The sequence below is a fragment of the Lacerta agilis genome, chromosome 5 (genome assembly GCF_009819535.1).
Source record: "Lacerta agilis isolate rLacAgi1 chromosome 5, rLacAgi1.pri, whole genome shotgun sequence".
NCBI classification, from domain to species: domain Eukaryota; kingdom Metazoa; phylum Chordata; class Lepidosauria; order Squamata; family Lacertidae; genus Lacerta; species Lacerta agilis.
The window spans coordinates 70,920,973-70,942,347 of NC_046316.1; the positions used below are offsets into that span (position 1 = coordinate 70,920,973).

Genomic DNA, 21,375 nt, shown 5'->3' on the forward strand with positions numbered 1-21,375 from the left:
ATGTTCACCTTCAGGTGTTATGGATTCTCAACTCCCAACAGCACCAGTCAGCATGACCAATGGTCAGGGATTATGGGAGTTGCAGTCCAATATGATTGGCTCAAAACGAAACAAAGGTTTAGCGGTGTATTAGCGCTGCATACAAAGAACAGATAGGAATCCCTGCCTTAAAAGCCACAAGTTACAGATACCGCCCCTTTCCTCACACAAAATGCAGTTTACTCTCTGAGCACTGCACATGTACAAGGAAGGATCTCATGCCAAAAGTATACGTTTTATATATATATCTATATATAAAAAACTAAAAAAATAAAATCAGTATATATTTCAAGAATTGAGCAGCCTCTAATAAATGGGACTATTCCAACACAGGTGAGAAAGCTGCAACCACAATACAAAAATAAGTAGTTTTAATGTGTGTGTGTGTGGGGGAGAGGGGAATCCTTCAAAGCAGGCTTGACATTGATAGCGAGGCAAGACTTGAAGTGACATGAGGGCTTTCTCAGAAGTATTTATAATCCAGAAATCAACTCTGCTACCAGACCCCAGCTCGCTGCTGACGATTTTGTCCACTGTGTTCGAAAAACATGAAATCCTACAAAGGAGGTGGGGAGAGAGAGAGAGAGACCAAACAAAACAGACAGCAGTTAGGCAACTGCAAACCAATATTCAGACACTTTTCTACTTATTCCATTTTACAGAAGTTTTTGAAAACCAATGCCATTTTAATGGGGAAAGTCATTAGAAGGAATGGTTACAAATCAAGATATACCTCCAGGATCAAAGACATCCCAAATACTGGCCACTGGGGAATATAAGTGGGAGATAATGCTATTGCACTCATGTGCTGCTTGTGGGCTTCACATACAGGTGAAACTCGAAAAATTAGAATATCGTGGAAAAGTCCATTTATGTAAGCAATTGTTTTCATTAGCTACTGGAGTTTAATATATGAGATAGACTCATGACATGCAAAGCAAGATATGTCAAGCCTTTGTTTTGTTGTAATTGTGATGATTATGGCGCACAGCTGATGAAAACCCCAACGTTGAAATTGTTAATTTGGGGTTCTCATCAGCTGTACACCATAATCATCACAATTATAACAAATGAAGGCTTGACCTATCTCGCTTTGCATGTCATGAGTCTATCTCATATATTAGTTTCACCTTTTAAGTTGAATTACTGAAAGAAATGAACCTTTCCATGATATTCTAATTTTTCGAGTTTCACCTGTAGGTGAGAGCATAAACCTGGACAAGTTAGACCTTTGGTCTGATTCAGTTGGGCTCGTCTTATGTTCATCATGTTCTTGCTTCCATGTTTGTAAAAATTGGCACTCTGTCATTAAGCTGCAATTTAGGTTGCTTCCAGACAACCTGTCTGTTTGGCATTCATCCTGATTTGTTCGCAGGGAGACAAAAAATTTTGGGGGGGGGAGCAGGTTTGTTGTGCAATAACTCCAAATCTACTTTAATTGCACAACTCAAATCTGCCAGTATGTGACTGAATCCCACCTGAAAAAAGCAGCAACCTGGAAGTGATCTGAGTAGATCGAACCACCTGGTAGATTCCATCACCTGAAATATTTATTTTGATTCAGCATGGCTTTCGTTCCTCCATCTACCTCCTGGATGCATGCCACTCAATGCTGCAGCAATGAAAGCAACGACTTGCGCCAAAGCTAAAACCGCCAATCATCATTCCAAGGGGTGCCAGAAAATCTCTGCGGTTCTTTAATTAACATAAGGCACTTGGGAAGTTTACATGGCTGTCCTTATCAGACAAAAGGAACCATAAAGTCCTACAGGGCTCAAAGTGCCCTGTAAGGAACATGCATATGTATATAAAGGCCATTACATTAGACTCCAAAATTCCCAATGGCACAACATTTGAGACTATCAGACTCACTATGAGGAAGCAAGCCCCAATCATGACGGCTTTCATTTTAACATCGAGGTCTTGTGGGAACTGGATTCCGAAGTTGTCTGCATCTGTAAAGGCCTCCCTCACAAAGCCAGTCCACTGCTTGGAAATTCTTCCGACACTGTTTTTCTCATCTCTTGACTTGACCTAGTTGTTGTTGTTTTTTTTTTAAAAAAGAGGTTATTATAATTGGAAATTTAAGACATTTTAAATCTTCACATTTGCAAAGTATTTAAAAGGCATGAGGCTAATGTAAGCATTTTATATAACTTGTTGAAGTGAGGCAGAGTGTGCAGCCTCCCAGTGTTTTTTTGGTCTCCCGGCCAGTGGTGGAGGTCAGACCCCATTTCTTTACAGCCTCAGGGTAAAAAATACAGAAAACAAGTTAACACAATAGGTGGCTGCTTCTCCCTGAACTGGCAACACCAGATTACAGATCACTAGAAGATTTCTCCCAATGCTAAACAACAAGTAGACTGGATGGCTTGTGCCATGATACAGGCCCCTGGGCAATGTGATAAAAATTTCACAGGACATGGTCCTATTGTTAACTTGCCTCAAAGTTAATATCTTCACAGCAGCTGCATACTATGCAGGGCCCGACGACTCTCAGTATTTCTTCTTGGGCTTCATTTTGGATAGCAAATTTAGGTAGACAGGGATCCCAGAGCTGTTTAATATAACCAACTGGTGTGCCTGGTGGGGCATGAACTTCCAGCTAAAAAAAAATAAAAAAAGAATGAACAGAGCTGAGTCAGAAGGAGGTGCTTCAGGTTTTTTTAAGCCAAGTCGCAAAATCTGTGAGAAAGACATGTTGAAGCAAAGCAACACCACTGGCTACCAATTAATGTCTGGGCTCCATTCAAAGAGCTGGTGTTAACATACAAAGGCTTACATTGCTCAGGAACCCCAGTACCTCAAGGAACCCCTCTCCCCATAAAAACCACCCCAAACCCTGCAGCCTTCATTAGAGGCCCTTCTCTCTGTGTGTCATGAATGGCCTTTTTCAGTTGTGACTCCTTCCACCCACCCCCAAAGCCTGCCATATGTGGAATCCTATACCCAGGACAATATGTCTGGCCCCATTGTTTTCTGGTGCCAGGCAGAGAGATTTTTTATTAACCCAAGTTTTTAGTGTTTAAGTTAGCCTCAAAGGTGCTGATCGTCTTTTAGTGGTTAAGTTAGCCTCAACGGTACATGACTTAAATTTTCTGGGTTTTAAGTTATTTCATCTGTTCATTTTATATTTGTTGAGTTACTTCCACTCGTTTTTTGTACAAAGCAACTGACAAATGCAACTAATAATAAGGGTGAGAACTTAAAAGTACTTCCTTCTCACAGTGCATTTCTAACTACCATTTTGAAGACATTAAAAGAGGACTGGACAAATTTATGGAGGATAAGGGCTATCAGAGGCTACGAGTTATGACGGCTGTCAGATGCCATTTGCCTCTGAATTCTAGTTGCTGGGGATTTCAAGTGTGGGGGGAGTGCTGTTGCACTCAGGTCTTGGATTTGGGGCTTTCCATGGCCATCTGGCTGGCCACTGTGAGAGCAGGATGCTAAACTGGATGGGCTACTGGCCTGAACCAGCAGGGATCTTCTTCTTATGTGAGGAAGCTGGAGGTGGACAGGAAGCCAGTGTCAGAATTTAAGGAGGGGCATCTCACACGGTCAGAGAAATGAGAAAGCACCCCAAGTAAATATCCACATCTTGGTGGTTTTAAAACTAGGCAAGCCAAAGGACTCAAGGAGCAACAAGCCATTTACCTCTTGCAAACAGCAAGGATAACAACAACTGGAGCACCTGAGAGGTCGCCTGAGCTCGATGACTTCCTGACCCACATTGTCAAGGATTTTCATTGTAAATGGCCGGGATGGTCCGCAGCAGTTCATCGTACAGCAGTCATTTTCCTCAGCTGCAAAGTACACCCTTTGCCCCATTGCATTTTTTATTTCATATTTGTTGGCTGTTTCAAAGCCCGTGAGTACTGAAAGAGAAGGAACAGAAGTCCAGTTCTTTTGATCCGAATGCATTTCCCACCGAACCACGGCCCCTTCCCAATTCCAGCGATGTTGTGGGGCAGGAAAAACCTGAAGAGCTTCATGATGTCACAACATTAGGCAAGTTCTACCAGATATTACAAAGGAAGATGCCAGTTCTACTGGATGCAAACAAGCCCTGCGTGATGACAGCTGCATGTCACCACTTTGGCCCTCAAGAAGATCCTGTGATTTTCCCACCCCTGAAGACACAAAAGCTCAGTTTACAAGACTTATTCAGATTCAGTGAATGCGGTACCGGGAAGAGGGAGCAGAGGTGCACCTACTGGCCCTGGCTAAACAGTATGGTCAGCCAGACCTGTGTAAACAGCTTCTTTAAGTGCAGCAGGATGCCACCCAGAGCCACAGAGGTTCTCTGGGCGCTCCCCACTGCTCAGTCTCCTATGTGGTAACTTCCTCATTCTTGTAATGCCTGGGGAGAGCTTAAAACAATGAAAATTTTGTCCATTTGAACAAATCAAGTGTGAAACGTGTACAGTCATACCTCGGGTTATGGCTGCTTTAGCTTGCGCATTTTCGGGTTCCACACCGCACTGAACCCGGAAGTACCGGAACCGGTTACTTCCGGGTTTCGGCGCTCGCGCATGCGCAAAAATGCTAAATCGCGCCTTGTGCGTGCGCAGAAGCACCGAATTGCGACCTGCATGTGCGCAGACGCGACGCTGCGGGTTGCGAACATGCCTCCTGCATGGATCATGTTTGCAACCCGAGCGTCCACTGTATTGGCATGGACTTAGTCTTTAACAGAAAGGGACTGAGATTAAAGCGATAGTTATTCCCACCCCAAAAAACCCACACTGTTGGCTATTTCTGTGCAGCATAAGCCAGGAATGGGGAACTTAGGGCTCTGTAGATGTTGCTGGACTGCAAGTCCCACAACTTACTGACTACTGGTCATGCTGGGTCTGGTGGGAATTGGAACCCAACAACATCTTGCAGGAAGGGCACAGGTTAGCCACCCCTGCCGTAAACTGTTCCCCCGTCAGAACTATACCTTGATACATATAACCACCAAAGCAATCAGGGATTCTTTAGCTGCGATTCCTGCATTAGACTAGATGACCCTTGTGATCCCTTTTAACTCTACAATTCTATGAATCCTAATTGGCTATAAATCACATTCTCTTTTATATACATGTATGTTTGGTTAATTGCAAATTGAATTTCAGAAGTCACATGCTTTTAAAAACAGGCGATTCTCCAGCAACACTGTAAAATAAAGTCCAACCATCCAATCCTCACCCTGTAGTAAACACACTTATCATCAACTTCAGTTGAGGCATAATTATCTGAAATATCTTTCAATGCACGAACAGTAGCATAAGATACGTACTTTCTAGGAGCTCAATCTGCTGATGAATCAATATCTGATCAATCTATTACAGGGATTAAAAAAAAACCAACATGTTAAAACTGGCATCAAGTAATTTATCTTTCAAACTTTCTACATTATTCACAAAACCCAAGGGACTGCTCTTTTAGGTATTCCTCGCATTTTGAAACACATAAATTTAGAAGCCTCTTTAATGAAGAAAAGCAAAAACCAATCAATATAATTTGCTTCCTGGTAAATGTGTCAAAATTTGTATCTGGAGAGTAACTATAGTTGCTTATAGTTATAGAGCAAATATGATGCTGCTAAGAAACTTCACAAACCAGCAAATGGAATTCTGAGCCAATTCACAAATAAGCCCCTTCATGTGGTCAGGTAACCCTCCATATGGTGAAAAGACTCTAAATCAGGGCTGGTGGCCCTTGTATTTTGGGGGACTTAATTTCCGAACGACTGATTTTTGTGGGGTTTTGTTGTTGTTTGTTTGGAAAGGGCTTCCTTCACCCGTGGCTCTTCTGAATCTTTTCTGCTCGAGCATGTTCCATGTGTGTGCAATGTAGATAAATGCACTTGGGCAGAGAGGAAGGGACAGAGGGAGAGATACACCTGGGAAGAGAAGAACGGGGTACATGTGCAAGCGAGAGTGTGGGGGGAGTTTTGCACGTTATGTGTGGTGTGTGAGAGAGAAATGTGGTGTGTACGTGAGAGGGAAAGATGTACACGTGGCTGCACACATGTGAAGTACATGCGCCTTTTGAATCTTAAGTTTCATTTCTGCAAACCGCTGATTCGGGTGACCACCATCACCACCAGTTAGGGGAAAAAAATGCCCCTTTGTACTGCTTTGAACATATATTTCAACATCAAGGAGCCATTTCAATGGTTATTAAATGGATCCTGAATGCTTTCGCATCTGCCCTACGTGCGACTGGATGTATGGAGGAGAAAAAAACCATGTAGCGTCACTGAAGTATTACTTGCATGCTTTCCTGAAGAAGCTGGACGTAAAGAGAAGTACCTGGCTTAAATATTCCAATCCAGGAGGGCAATTGGGAATTGAAGGTGGTGCTGGCATCCACATGGCACCAGGAGGTCCATTAGGTTGGCCTGCAACTGGGGGAACGCCATAAGCTTGCTGAACAGGCTGGAATGTGTAGGGTGGCTGTCCTGGAGCACCTTGAGGGGGATGCAAAATGACAAATTTAACCCTTTGTATTATAAAAAACTTTTAAAAAAACACCAAACCCCCACACTAACAGATTGGGTGGAATAATATACATTACATTCCAACTATGGCATTTTAAAAACGAAAACGTAGGGTGTGAATATAACAAACAAGTAAAAGAAAATACTCTCCCTTTGCTGCACTACATTAGATAATGTGTGCATGCGATTGCACCACTGGAAATGCAATGCATCCCCCCCCCCTGTCAAGAGCCACATGTTGGGGCATCCTGGACTCTCACAGTTCTGCGAGTAGGTGTCTACTCAGAAGCAAGACCCAAAAGCAGTCTGGGAGCAGGTAGTCCTGCAAATGCTCTGGTTCCGCCATTTGTTGTTGAAGGCACATTTGCGGTATTTTATATTTTTATAACAACTCTTTTGCACAGAACTGCATTCACACAAACCAGCTGTGTTTTATTATTTAAAAAAATTAGATACAACTGGCCCTTGCTGGTACTGGAGGTGGGACAGAAAATAAAAGAGAGGAAAGGAAGCAGCAGCTGTTCATGCAAGTTACTCCAAAATTTCAGGGGTCAGCAAACTTTTTCAGCAGGGGGCCGGTCTACTGTCCCTCAGACCTTGTGGGGGCCGGACTATATTTTGAAAAAAATAAATGAATGAATGAATTCCTATGCCTCACAAATAACCCAGAGATGCATTTTAAATAAAAGCACACATTCTACGCCAGTGTGGTGTAGTGGTTAAGAGTGGTGGACTCGTAATCTGGGGAACCGGGTTCGTGTCTCCGCTCCTCCACATGCAGCTGCTGGGTGACCTTGGGCTAGTCACACTTCTCTGAAGTCTCTCAGCCCCACTCACCTCACAGAGTGTTTGTTGTGGGGGAGGAAGGGAAAGGAGATTGTTAGCCGCTTTGAGACTCCTTCGGGTAGTGATAAAGCAGGATATCAAATCCAAACTCTTCTACTCATGTAAAAACACCAGGCAGGCCCCACAAATAACCCAGAGATGCATGTTAAATAAAAGGACACATTCTACTCATGTAAAAACACGCTGATTCCCGGACCGTCTGCGGGCCGGATTGAGAAGGCGATTGGGCCGGATCTGGTCCCCATGCCTTAGTTTGCCTACCCATGCTCCAAATCCTTGCTGGGCTTGGAGTGATACAGCTTTTTAAGAAACAACCAAGGCCTGCACTTTTCTGCAATTCTGGTCTATAAAAAGAAAGTTGTATTTCGTTCACACACAGAGGGAGGTAAACAGATACCTTCCTGCATGCACCCAATGGATCTCAGGTTTCGGGAACATATGCTGGGCAGGAAGGCGTTAATGGAAGGAAGGGAACAGCAACACAGGCAGCAAATACATCCCATGAAGGGCCCCCCACTAGTGTGGATGGGAAACACCGAGGAATATTTATTATTACAATATGAATGTACCACTAAATAATAAAAGTATATCAACGTGGTTTACAACATTTAAAAGATAAGTACCATATAATAAAAGCACAAAACAGGGTGGATAAAAATAAATGATTTAAAAAAATAAAAATAAAAAATCAGATTTTTAAAAATTTAAATCAGATTGTTTTGATTTAAATTGGATTTTTAAAAATAACATGCTTTTGGAGGAAAAGTCTTTCTAAAGATAGTTTTCTATTTAGGTTACATTATAGTCCAAATGCTATTAATCAGGAAATAAGGATTTGTTTTAAGTTTTTCATGTGTGCTAAAACTCAGTCTAAGTTGTTGTTTTATAAAAAGTTTAACCACATCAGTTAACAAACATGGATATGTATGCTATAATGTTATTGCTTTAGTTAAATAAATTGTTTAGATTGTTATTAAGGAAATGATTATTTTTCTCCTTCCAGTAAAATACAGTAGTACCTTGGGTTACAAACACCTCAGGTTACAAACACTTCGGGTTACAGACTCCGCTAACCCAGAAGTAGTACCTCGGGTTAAGAACTTTGCTCCATGATGAGAACGGAAATTGTGCGGCGGCAGTGGGAGGCCCCATTAGCTAAAGTGGTACCTCAGGTTAACAATGGTTTCAGGTTAAGAACGGACCTCTGGAACGAATGTACAGCAGAAAAGTTGTCCAAATATAAACAGTTAACTTATTAAACCTCACAATAATTTAATAATTATCTGTCTGTGTATTTCTAATAGTATAACCAAATCAGTAATTTCTGATATAACTGTAAAAACTACTTTGAAAAATTATTATTCCAAAAATGAAACCTTCATCTGGTTGTAAATATTAAGATTATACCAGCAAGAATGAGTCTTTCTGTAAAAAAAGAAAAATTAGTTAAATTAAGTCTTACTGACTAGTGATTCAAATCAAGTCTTACTGACTAGTGATTTAAATTGATTTGATTTAAATCAAATCCACCCTGGCACAAAACCTTTCATAAAGTTTAAAATGAAAAACAATCTAAAAGCAAAAAGTATCTCGACTATGGACTTTGTGCTAGCAAAACATGCAATTGATGGCTGAACTATGGCCCTCACAATCCTGCCTGATCATCAGTCTTTGCCCTATCCCCCGCCCAACATACCCCACCCCACCAGCATCATCCTTCAGTTTGCACAAGGTGACCTTTCTGCAACTGCAATCAGGGAAGCAATTGTGTCCTGCCTCCCCAGCATGGCTTTTCAAGTTCAAATGATCTAACCGGATGCGTAAGCTGGATGCACGCATGTTCCAAGGGATAAACACATCCCTTTCGTTGTTTTAATTTAAAGGCCTGCATCAGAAGGGGCCATCATTCACATTAACGTCATCTTGCATTACGCACTGTGCCAGCGGAATTAATGGGATTCGGAAGAGCTATGTTAGAGGCAAAAGAGTACCTCTCCCACTGCTGTTATTGCTGTTCTTATTTAAATAGGACTGCTGCACAGGGCCTGAACCCTGCAACTTAGCCATGTGAACCCACCTGAAATATTCTGATGGAGGGCAGTGTGTAAATCAAATCACACAAACAAACAAATACTGTAAATAAGAAATATGTCCAGACAGCACTGCATAGATTAAAGCAGCTTTAGATTTATTAAATTAGGTTAGCAAACATAAAGTCCATGCAGTTGAGGGGAATAATAATAATAATAATAATAATAATAATAATAATAATAATAAAAAATAATTAGTCAGAAGATGAATAAAAAAATAGCCAGCCATGGTGTATGGACAGACTGGAAGACTTCAGATGGTAACACTGCAACTCTATATGCCCAAGAACTGATTTTCTCTGACAATAGAACATCTAGAACAATCAGCAACCCCCCGCCCCATTTCCTTTGATGATACTAATGTAAAAGAACTACAGAACCATACAGATTGTGTCCTATAGTAATAAGTGCAATTTGTATTTTCAGCTTCAACCACCAAAATGTCTTGCGGTTACCCCAAAGAGGTAAATTCAATGGGAATCGTTATCAAGTGTGTCCACAGATTTTAGGATTAGCTTGAACACAAGGAAGCTAATGATCTGCTACTAGAGCCTGTACAGAGCATTTGCAGGGCACATGCAGACTGGGAAAATAGATGAACAATCTCTTTTATTTTTTTAAAAAAAGCACCTGCTGTTGCTTTGTATGCATGGCAAACACAAACCGTCATACCCCTCACCAGTTTCCATTCAAAAGCGTAATGAGCCCATAATTTAGACTCATTTCAATACAAGAACATTTTGCTTCTGAGAGGAGGCTTCTTACAAATACAGGACTTTGGGCAGAATATATTTTCTGCTGGTGGAGAAATGCTTTCTGTTTCATTTTATGCATAAGTAGTAACACTGTATGGAGACCCAGAACAGGTCCACCAAAAGAAATCCTGAACTGAGACCAAAACATGAAGCTGAACAGAATATGGACCTTTCCTCAAATGGTCTACATTTCTATGGTCAAGCTTTGCTTCTCCGTTACATCTGCAAATGAGGCAGTGGATGTGCTGGATCATTGTTTTGCCTCAGTAATGACTTGCCGAGAGGTACAGTGGAAGCTCGGGTTGCGGACGTAATCTGTGACGGAGGCACATCCGCAACCCGCAGCATTCGTAACCTGCAGCACCGCGTCTGCACACGCGTGTGATGCGATTTGGTGCTTCTGTGCATGCGGCAAAACCCGGAAGTAACCCTTTCTGGTACTTCCGGGTTTCCTGTGGTCTGCAACCTGAAAACACGTAACCCGAAGTGTTTGTAACCTGAGGTACCACTGTAAAGGTAAAAAGGTAAAGGACCCCTGAATAGTTAAATCCAATCAAAGGCGACTATGGGGTTGTGGCGCTCAGGCCGAGGGAGCCGGCGTTTGTCCACAGACAGCTTTCCACATCATGTGGCTAGCATGACTAAACTGCTTCTGGCACAACGGGACACCGTGATGGAATCCAGAGCGCATGGAAATGCTGTTTACCTTCCCACCACAGCAGTACCTATTTATCTACTTGCACTTTGATGTGCTTTTGAACTGCTAGGTTGGCAGGAGCTGGGACAGAGCAACGCGAGTTCACCCCGTCGCAGGGTTTTGAACCGACAACCTTCTGATTGGTGAGGCTCATGAGGCACTGTTAGTGGGTGGTTCCCTTAACCAAATGGATGGAAGGTGGCCTGCTCTTAATAGGGTTATACTTCCTCTGACAGAGCAAGTCTGTAGCTTGCAGGTACTTCTGGATCCATTGCTGTCGTCTGACGCTCAGGTGGCCTTGGTGTTGCAGAGTGCTTCCCATCAGCTTTGGCTGGTGGCCCAGCTGTGCCTTTATCTGGACAGGGATAGCCTAACACCTGCTGTCTATATTGTGGTCACCTCTAGGTTAAATTACTGCAATACATTATACAAGGGGCTGCCTCTGAAGATGATTCAGAAACTTCAGCTGGTGCAGAACTCAGTAGCCAGTTGCTCTTTGGGGCAAGACGGTTTGAGCACCTAACACCAACCCTGGCCCGACTGCCAAACAGTTTCTGGGCCCAATTCAAAGTGCTGGTTTTGACCTATAAAGCCAGCTCAGGACTGCAGTATTTCAAAGATCGCCTCTTCCCACTGGAAATGACCTGGACCCTACGATCATCATCTAAGGTGCCCGCCTCCACGAGAGGTCTGGAGGGTAGAAACAGATGAACGGGCCTTTTGTGTGGTACCTTTCCATTTGTGGAGTGCTCCCCCCCCCCCCCAGGGAGGCTTGCCTGGCACCTTTGTGATATATCTTTAGGCTCATAGCAAAAACATTCCTCTTCCTCTTCTCCCAGGCCTTTGGCTTATTAAACAAAACTATGGCCTTTTAAACTGGGGGGTGGGGGTATTTTTTTGTCTGTTATGTCATGTATTTCTGATTGTGAACCTCATATGAAGGGTGGTATAGAAATCTAATGAATAAACATATAAATGCTTTTTTAAAATATAGAATTTACATACATCAGTGCACGTGATGTTGGGATGTGTCACAACAATGTAAAATACAAGCTTACATGCATAATAACTTCTTACCTGGAAAACCAGGGGGATATTGGCCAGGCCCTGGGGCATACTGGCCAGGCCCAGGGGGGTACTGAGGATATCCATAAGGCGGCTGTGCTCCAGGGTATGCAGAAACAGGGTACCCAGGAGCTGGTGGGACAGGTGCAGATTTACCTGGTGGAAGAATGGAAAGACATTTCAAAGTCTCACTTCTTGAGAAAACACACACACACACACACACACACACACACACATAAATAATTTACATTTGTGCAGAGAGCAGAAAACATAAAGGCAAAACACAGCATTATACTGCTTGAGCTTTACTCCTTATTTAGGGATCAATCCTGTTTGCCTGTTTGCAAGATGTTCCAGGATTTAGTGGGGTTAGGATTCAGAGGAACTCTGGTTGAGATGGGAGGTTCCTGGCACTGTCAGGCTAAAATGTCTTAACTACTTTATCTGCAGCTCAGCCAGATATGCCAATGTATCTCCCCCATCCTGGATCTTAAACCCGTGTAAGCCCTGAAAATAGGGTGTTATGGGGGGTGTGGTGGGGAAGAGATTTAGGCCAGATCCCAAGTCCATTCAGCTTGACCACATGATCTGGAAACCTGGCAAAAAGCTTTTTCAAAGGTTTGTTTCCCCCTTGCCAGGCTTAGACCGACTCAACCAGCAGTTGCCCTGCTCCAGAATGAAGTTTGGATCTGGTGAACTTTATGACAGCTTAATTTATGCCAGGCTTGCTCTATGCCAGTATCTAGTGTATAGGATTTATCCCTTAATTCTGCTTTACCTTTAGGTAAATTCTATTTAAAATACAAAACAAAACTGGCAACTACCAGATAATTTTACAAAAGGGTGGAACATGGATTCGAATAGCAGCCAACATATCGGGGTGCAGCCACCTTCCTGATGTTGCTACATTGTGCAGGGTGGTAAAAGGGACATCAATGCATCAAGCCCATGTACCTGCCAGGTAAACTGCAATATTCTTACACCAACATTTCCATAAACTCAATGAATACAATATTACTATCTTGGTAAGAATTCTTAAGTGGCGAGTTTACCAGATTCCCTATTTTGAGATTTATATCTTTAAAAGTAGAACATTTGCAGAATACAACTAGAGTATCTACTTGTATAAAATAGGTGCAACCAGATTGGGCTAGGGAATACCCCTGTCTGAAATCACCAGCAGTCAATGTTTTAGGTAGAGCAATGGTCTAAATCGGTATAAGGCAGGTTCCTAGGTCTGAACCATATAAACTGTATAATTTCCAAATGTAGCACCCTTTGGAGTGCTATTTTTACTTACTAGGGATGGTGCTTTTTTCTCCTGCCAGAGGCTATGTGCTTTTGACACAGGGGCGGGGAACCTGTAACTCCCATAATCCCTGAGCATTGGCCTCCAGAGTCCTAAAGCAGCTGGAGAGTCATAGGTTCCACACCCTTCAACAGATGAAATGCATGGAGGGCAAAACTAAATAGGCAAAACTTCTCCTAGCACAGCGATACAGTGAGGGGAACAGTCCACCTGTTGAATTTATGTCTGTCTGGCAGGAAATATTTTTAAAAGTTGGAATTCTGCATACACCTTATTGGTCAACATGAACTAACATAATTTCAACACAATCCTAAAATGTATTTGGAATTTACATTTTCTTTTGTGGGCCTATAGGGGTATCCTGAATGTTTGTTTAATTGGCTGCTACTCTCGTTCCCCACTTTCCACATATATTTTATATTGCAAGATTCACTTCATACATGATTTGGGGAAGGCAACCCAATTTAGGAAAAATACTAAAGCAAAACAACAATATCTGAATCAAGCAAATATTTGAACATTAAAGCAAAAAGAAAATAAATGAATATTCAATTGATTTATGCAGCATTTTTCTAGAACATTTGATGAAAACCTTGGTAATGTTCAGTCCAAATTATTTAAACTCCCAAAGGAATAGTTAACCCATGATTGAATAGTAGACCATACAATGTCTGAGTGGGCTTCGTTTTCTGCTTCCTGGAGCCACCAGCACACACCCACAATCTGCAACCCTTTGCGGCAAATGTTGAGGGCTCATGGAGATGAAAGTGAAGTCTAGTTGTATTTCTACCTAACAAGAACATACCAGACACAAGATTCCCGTTTCTACAGGTACCCTATTTTACCACCTCCGGTGTCTAACAAGAGCAGCCAAAACAGGCACACAGTAGGCAAATAGGCAAACAACGCTTTATTGATGGTCAAAAATGAACATTCACAGAATTAAAGCAGAAAAAGATATTACTCACCCTGGGGTTCCATGGATTTTTGTATACTCGTTTCTGAAAAAACAAAATAGGATAGTTTGTTGTTGTTTTCAAATAAAAAGCAACATTGCCATATCCTCCTCCCTCCCTCCTAATTTTGTATTATTCACTACCAAAGTTATAAAACCCAGCTCTTCCCCATTCATGATTGGAGTCTGGCTCCGTAGCAAATAAATTAGTATACAGGTGAAACTCGAAAAATTAGAATATCGTGGAAAAGTCCATTTATGTAAGCAATTGTTTTCATTAGCTACTGGAGTTTAATATATGAGATAGACTCATGACATGCAAAGCGAGATATGTCAAGCCTTTGCCTGTTATAACTGTGATGATTATGGCGCACAGCTGATGAAAACCCCAAAGTTGAAATTGTTATGTACGCCACAATCATCACAATTATAACAAATAAAGGCTTGACATATTTCGCTTTGCATGTCATGAGTCTATCTCATATATTAGTTTCACCTTTTAAGTTGAATTACTGAAAGAAATGAACCTTTCCATGATATTCTAATTTTTCGAGTTTCACCTGTACACGTACTGACTTTGCCCCAATGTGCCCACTTGTAAGAACAGTCACAGTAACCATTTCATCTTTTGCCTGAACTAAAAGGCTCAAAATGATTTCACCAGTCCTGGTCGATGGGCCGACGTCCTTGATTAAGAATATCAGAATAGGCCTGCTGGATCAGACCAATGGCCCATCTAGTTCAGTATCCTGTTCTCACAGTGGCCCATAAGATGTCTGAGGAAGCTCAAATGCAGGGCCTGAGGGCAATCTGGTTGCTCTTTTCTGCATTACAAAATGCTTTTTGAGCAGCGAAGACAAGACTCTCATGTTCAAAATGTACCTGTGCCATAGATTTATATGAAGGCAATACAATATTTATATCAAGGCATGACACCTTTTGAAAATGAAATGGTTCTTTCCTAACAATTCCTAGCATGGAATTTGCCTTTTACATCATTACCGCACATCAAGTCAACATGTCCATTCAGCTATTTATCATGGTCTCTTTTCTGGCTACTCACAACCTAGCAAACATAGGCTTCCCCTTCGGACTTTTGTCTTGGAGGTGGGGAGGATGGAGACACCAGGGATTGCCCCCCTTGGAACTGGAGGCAGAAAGAAAAGTGGTACTACACACTCTCTGAATATCTGAAGGGGCTCCTGTCAAAAACCCTTCTGGAAACTCTGTTAAATAATGGGGTGAATCCAAAGTTTCTGTGGGTAGAGCTCTACTCATTGGGAACTGCTACTGGAGAACAGGGAAGGAATTTCATCCATTTTCTTGAAGGGCAGGAGTTCTTCTGCAAATGGAAGGGCAAGTCTGGGTCCAATCAAATATTTACTAAGCCTTCAGACCGCGATACCACTCCTCTCCTCATAGGAACCGACCCAGACCCTGAAATCATAATCTGAGGCCCTTCTTGTGTCTACCCCACAAGAGATTTAGGGGGTGTCAACACAAGAACAGACCTTTTCTGTGGAGGCTTCCGGTTTGAGGAGTACTTTCCCCAAGGAGGTTCACCCATGCCTTCATTACATATATATAGGTGCCAGGCGAAAATGTTTCTCTTCAACCAAGTTTTTGGCAGTTTAACGTTCTATGGCCTTTTAAAATGTTTCTGTTGGATGAGTGTTATTGGGTTGTTTTGCTTTTGCTTTATTACGTATTTTGTCAAAACAAAATAAAATAAAAAAATCATTCCAGTAGCACCTTAGAGACCAACTAAGTTTGTTCTTGGTGTGCTCGGGGGTTGCATAACTAGTTAGCATGCCAGAGTTATGCGACCCCCCGAGCATACCAAGAACAAATTTAGTTGGTCTCTAAGGTGCTACTGAAATGATTTTTATTTTTTGTTTTGTTTTGTCTTTAACAATGCTTTACACCAATTTATTCAGAACAGATATTGGGCTATTTGGGCTCTAATATCGTACAAGCCCCTTAAAAAAACCAAACACCCGTATCATGTTGGCTTTCTTCCAGTCTCCATTAAGGAAGCTGATTTTAGTGATAAGTTATATATTTTTGTTAGATCAGCATTTGATATTTGAGGTATTTAAAGACCTACAAATGTATGGACCTCAGTAGCTTATTAAACTTAAATTTGTTGATCAGCTCTAGAACTTCATATACTGCCCACTATTTGACTTCAACCTTTTCAAAAGAAGCAACAACACAAATCCACTTTAACCCTCCAAGAAATCACCACAGGAATCTTTATATTTCCTTTATTTTAAAGCACGGGCACTTTAAAATAAGCTCAGCCACTTCACCATTCTGGACCCCACCAGTTTCAATATCCTAACCCCCCCCCCCCCAGCTCTTTCCAGTACATGGTATCAAAAATGCTGCAAAAGGGTTGAAGGTGCAAATGCATGAATTCAAATGAAAACCAAATACTTATGTACAAGAGCGAGCAAATTCAGATGTCAAAGGGGCTAGATGAAAATCAGTGACAACATAAATGCTCCTCCCTCTGGAGGAGAGAAACAGAGAGAACTTGGACCCCAGGAAGTGATATACAATATTAGTTCTATTGAATATTTGCACTGATTCTTTTACAGTGCAACCCAATGCATGCAAGCAAGTCCCACCTTGTTCAATGGGTTTTACTCATTGTATCGGGTGATATAAGTTTACAACCAAACACAAAACTACCACGTCACTTTTCTCTTAATCAAAAGCTGCAGTGCAACAGCTGCCCACAAGCACACAGAAACTTTTATTTACTTTGGGAGGCCCTTTTGTAGTCCAGAGATTACCATCAATCTTCCTGCTTTTGTATTTGCTCAAGGCCAAGTTCTATACTGGCAAACTTTCCATCAAGATCTACTGTGGTTTCATGAAAACTGACTTCCAAGTGAATTTCATGCTATGGCAGTTTTTCCTCTTAGCCCACGGAGAAATTTCCTGTTTTAAAGCCTGCATGGAACCCCCAAATCCACAACTGGGTCATACCTTTCATGTCACAAAATAGTTCTGGAGAACACAAATTTTGTTACATTTTGATTGGCCCTAATAAACGTTTGGACCAACTTTGAAGTGTTTTCTTATGGACAAAAATGACTACTTTTGCTTTTTTACGCATGAGATTATGTTCAGCAGCAATTCTGAAAGAAGGAGAATTGCAGTCTTCATACTCCTTAACATGTAGTTTCACCAAATGGTCTGCCATCAAATTATCGTGTTTAGTATATTCAAGTACAGTTTATTCAGACAATAATTACAAACTGAATTTACTTTATACAATTGTTAAATCTTTTGTTACAAATGGCGATACAAGCTGCTGAACTGGGAGGAAGGATAGATGTCGTTTGGCGGCTGTATGACCGAGGCACCCAGAGAGCCTTTGCAATACAGGGATAAACTGCACCCCCCTCCCAGAAAAAGCCCACACAACGCAAAAATGGTGGCTGGTAGCAGTTCGAAAGGACGTCAAAGTGCAAGTAGATAAATAGGTACCACTCTGGAGGGAAGGTAAACGGCGTATCTGTGCGCTGCTCTGGTTCGCCAGAAGCGGCTTTGTCATGCTGGCCACATGACCTGGAAGCTGTCTGTGGACAAACGCCGGCTCCCTCGGCCTATAGAGCGAGATGAGCACCGCAACCCCAGAGTCGGACACGACTGGACCTGGTGGTCAGGGGTCCCTTTACCTTTACCTTACCATTAGGACTGAAGGGCAGAAGGCAAGGAGACAAGCAATAAATGGAGGCAGGGTCAGTGACAGGCAAACCTTACTGGTTGCAAGTAAGATGGTAGGCAGGTGAAGGCTTGCTTGAAGGCAGGCTGAGGTGGGTGGGGCAGTGCCCCCATTTGCCCTAATGGATCAGCCTCCACTGTCCAACACACCTGCCAGCTTTTCCTGCCCCATAGCCAGAACGGCAGGCAGGCACACTTGCATGCTGTGGCTGGAAGATGCACATCCAAGCACCAGTGCTCCATCCCGTCACTCAACCTGATGCTGCTGCAGGGCTGTGTTGATGCTCATTGATGGAAAGTGCTAGCAGCACCCAAGACAACGTGGTCCCTGAGGCAGACAGCCTGGCCAGGGGAGGAGGTATTTGAGAATGCTGATGACTAACAAGTTTCGGCAAAGTATCCTGCAAAGAGGAGTGGAGCCACCTACTCACAGAAACAGGCTGAAAAGCAAAAGCCACAAATCTGTAGACCCCCAAACTGCAACAGCTTCCTCATTCAACAAAATGCCAAAACAAATCCTAGCGGGATCCACCTTAAAAAAATAAGCTCCATGGATTCCAGTGGGAAAGGGTTAAGAATGTGCTTGGCATTCCTACTGGCTTCCCTAACACTTGAAATGTGCTTGCATTTACTTGGGTCGTGCCCAGACACTGTGGGAAACTGCTGGCAGGACTGCAGTTACCCAATGTCCATCGGGAGATCTAAATGATGCAATATTAATTAGTACTGAATTGAATTATAAACCCAGGACTGGATCAGTTCTTGTCTGTTACCATATTCTACATTTCTTTGTTACTAAGATGAACTCATTTGTTTGTTTGTTTTAATTGTTGGCTGCCTTGTGTGCTCTGGTTTTTAGCACAATCCCAAGTTTATTATAATGATATTTTAAAATGTTGGAAAACACACAAGTAAGTCTGCTATCCTGAGCCTGCTCTTCCTGATTAAGCACCATTGAAGTTAATGGGACTTTGCAATCTGATATTCAAAAGCTTACATTTGGTATTTTCCTGGCAGGGCTGGGCAGAGGCACGAAAGGGGGTGCCTCTGCCCAGCCCTGCCAGGAAAATACTGCAGTCTTTGAGCTTTCTTGAAAAAAGAAGTTCCCACTTGCACATGAGTGCCTAAAACTGACTTCCAACTTTTCTCCAGGCTACAAAACACCAGGCATTTATTGATCATGCAATCTAAGATTATATATCAGTGAAAGGGGTGTGTGTAAATCTGCGTAATTTGTTCTGTTTTGCTCTAGAAAACCAAAACAGAGCAAAAGTGTGTTTCACACTAACATGATCTAGATTACAGGAAGTTTAGAAATTGCGTCACCTTTTTCTTTGTACAATGTAGGAAATACTTTCTACTAGTTTTGCTTCCTTTTACTTAAATGACAGAAAGTATTTCCTACATTGTACAATGAACCAAGGAACACTGATGCAAGATATAGGTCAAAGGTGAAAGGGAGTATTTTTCCAGTTCTTTTTTGAGCTCTCCAGCCTTCCCCACACTTTCCTGACATCAATTCCTGGCATCAGTTACGTCAGTGCTACTAAGGCAACTCTCATCTAGACCACATTTAGGGAGGGGGGAGAATTCAAACACAGCAACAAGGCTGATCACATCAGCCTGATTCAATGAACACAAGCTATCATGATGCTGATTTTGCTGCAGGGCTGTTGAAACTACAAAATCTGCAATATTCACCAACTAGAAAAACCCTGTGGGATGCGGTGGTGCTATGGTCTAAACCACTGCGCCTAGGGCTTGCCGATCAGAAGGTCAGTGGTTTGAATCCCCACGACGGGGTGAGCTCCTTTTGTTTGGTCCCAGCTCCTGCCCACCTAGCAGTTCGAAAGGACGTCAAAGTGCAAGTAGATAAATAGGTACCACTCTGGAGGGAAGGTAAACGGCGTTTCTGCGCGCTGCTCTGGTTCACCAGAAGTGGCTTAGTCATGCTGGCCACATGACCCGGAAGCTGGCTGCGGACAAACGCCAGCTCCCTTGGCCTCTAGAGTGAGATGGACATCGCAACTTCAGAGTCGTCCGTGACTGGACCTAATGGTCAGGGGTCCCTTTACCTTTAGAAAAACCCTACAACTGTGGAAAGAAAATCAGCAAGTAGGTGACTAGGTCCTAAGATTAGTTAACTTTGGGAAGTCCATAGCAGATAAGTATCCTACTTTCCCAACTTCCCTGTGCCCTCGTGAACCGCTCAAAGGGCAGGAGGAAACTCCTGCACAAGACAGGGCTAATAAGCAGAGAATGTGCGCTGATGAAGTGGTATAGGAAAAATTATGAATTCTGTTCATTTTGGAAATCATCTCACCCAGTGTAAAAGAACTTACAACCTCATGTGACTTGTCAGATTTTCCACCCCCCACTTCTTCGTGTTCAGCACAATGTCTGAAAGATATTTGTTCCTATTTGCATACAGGTGTATGTGTCAAAGCTTCTCCAAAGAGCCCCCATGCATGTTAGGAGTGGGGTTGGTGTGTACCACATGTGAATCATAGCATTGTAGTGTTGGAAGGGACCCCGGGAGTTATAGTCCAACCCCTTGTCCAATATGAGGCTCGAACCCTCGACCCTGAAATTAAGATCCTCATAGCGGTGCTACCAGGGCAGATTGCCACCGACCCCGTCGAAAACAGCACTACTTAGGCGCAGAGGAACAAACATCTTTACCGAGGGAAGGGAAGAAATACACATCCCTGTCGAACGAGAGGACCATTTGAAGCAGGAAGAAATGAGGACAACAGAAGCAAAGAGGATCAATAAGACCAGAGCTCCAAAACGATCGCTCCCCCCACTCGCCACCCTCCGCGAAGAACACGGAGAGCAACCTCGTCGGAAACGAAAGCGAAACCACAGTGAGAGCTATGCAGCTCTTGTCTCCCCGCCATTTCCCCCCTAGAACAATTCCCCGGGTTTAGCCGCAGCCGCACACCTGTGGGGCTGGGTGCCCACGAGTCAACAGCACCCGAGGATGGGTGGGCGTCTTAAGCGGCTGTATTTTTTTTCTCCCTCCCCCGCAGTCATGTCTTTATTCAGCCCCGCGTCTCTAACGCAGGAAGAGCCTAACTTACATTGATTAGCAGCCTCGCGTGCCGGACGCGTCCCTTTGCAACTGATAGTCCCGCGCTGTTGCCCAACAAATCGCTCCGGCGTCTCCCAGCCGCTCTAGACTGGCAGGGCGGACCTGAGGGTGGGGATAAAAGCGAGTGTGGGGCTCCGGGAAGGGGCTGAGGTCGGCCGGGAGCGGCGACGTCAGCAGCGGCGAGCGCAAAGTGAGCAGCCCCTGGCGAGGAGGAAGTGGAACCGCAATCACGGCCGACGCCCACAAGTGGGGGAAAATGTACCTGGGAGCGCTTCTGCTCAGAACATCTTCACTTGG

At 43.1% G+C, this 21,375-nt stretch overlaps 1 protein-coding gene across 2 annotated transcripts; it reads right to left on the reverse strand.

Moving 5' to 3' along the window:
- Positions 1-289: 289 nt before the first annotated feature.
- On the reverse strand, positions 290-21,127 carry LOC117047349 (phospholipid scramblase 2-like). Of its 2 annotated transcripts, none has more exons than XM_033150397.1 (9): positions 21,071-21,127; positions 14,260-14,295; positions 11,995-12,138; positions 6,342-6,499; positions 5,324-5,366; positions 3,697-3,917; positions 2,483-2,644; positions 1,912-2,073; positions 290-595 (listed from the first exon to the last, which is right to left on the reverse strand). In XM_033150397.1, exons 2-9 carry the CDS (start codon positions 14,270-14,272, stop codon positions 536-538), a joined length of 963 nt encoding a protein of 320 aa, XP_033006288.1. In that variant the 5' UTR covers positions 14,273-14,295; positions 21,071-21,127; the 3' UTR covers positions 290-535. The 2 variants fall into 2 exon arrangements, with proteins under 2 accessions (XP_033006288.1, XP_033006289.1); XM_033150398.1 differs by having other exon boundaries at positions 14,260-14,292; positions 21,068-21,093.
- Between the last annotated feature and the right edge of the window lie 248 nt (positions 21,128-21,375).

Excerpts from the sequence above, each read along its gene's own strand:
- LOC117047349 (XM_033150397.1), bottom strand. Across the intron at positions 6,500-11,994 it reads ATATCCCCCTGGTTTTCCAG|GTGCTCCAGGACAGCCACCC; the intron begins GTAAGAAGTTAT and ends ATCCCCCTCAAG. Across the intron at positions 3,918-5,323 it reads GCAGATTGAGCTCCTAGAAA|TACTCACGGGCTTTGAAACA; the intron begins GTACGTATCTTA and ends CTTCTCTTTCAG.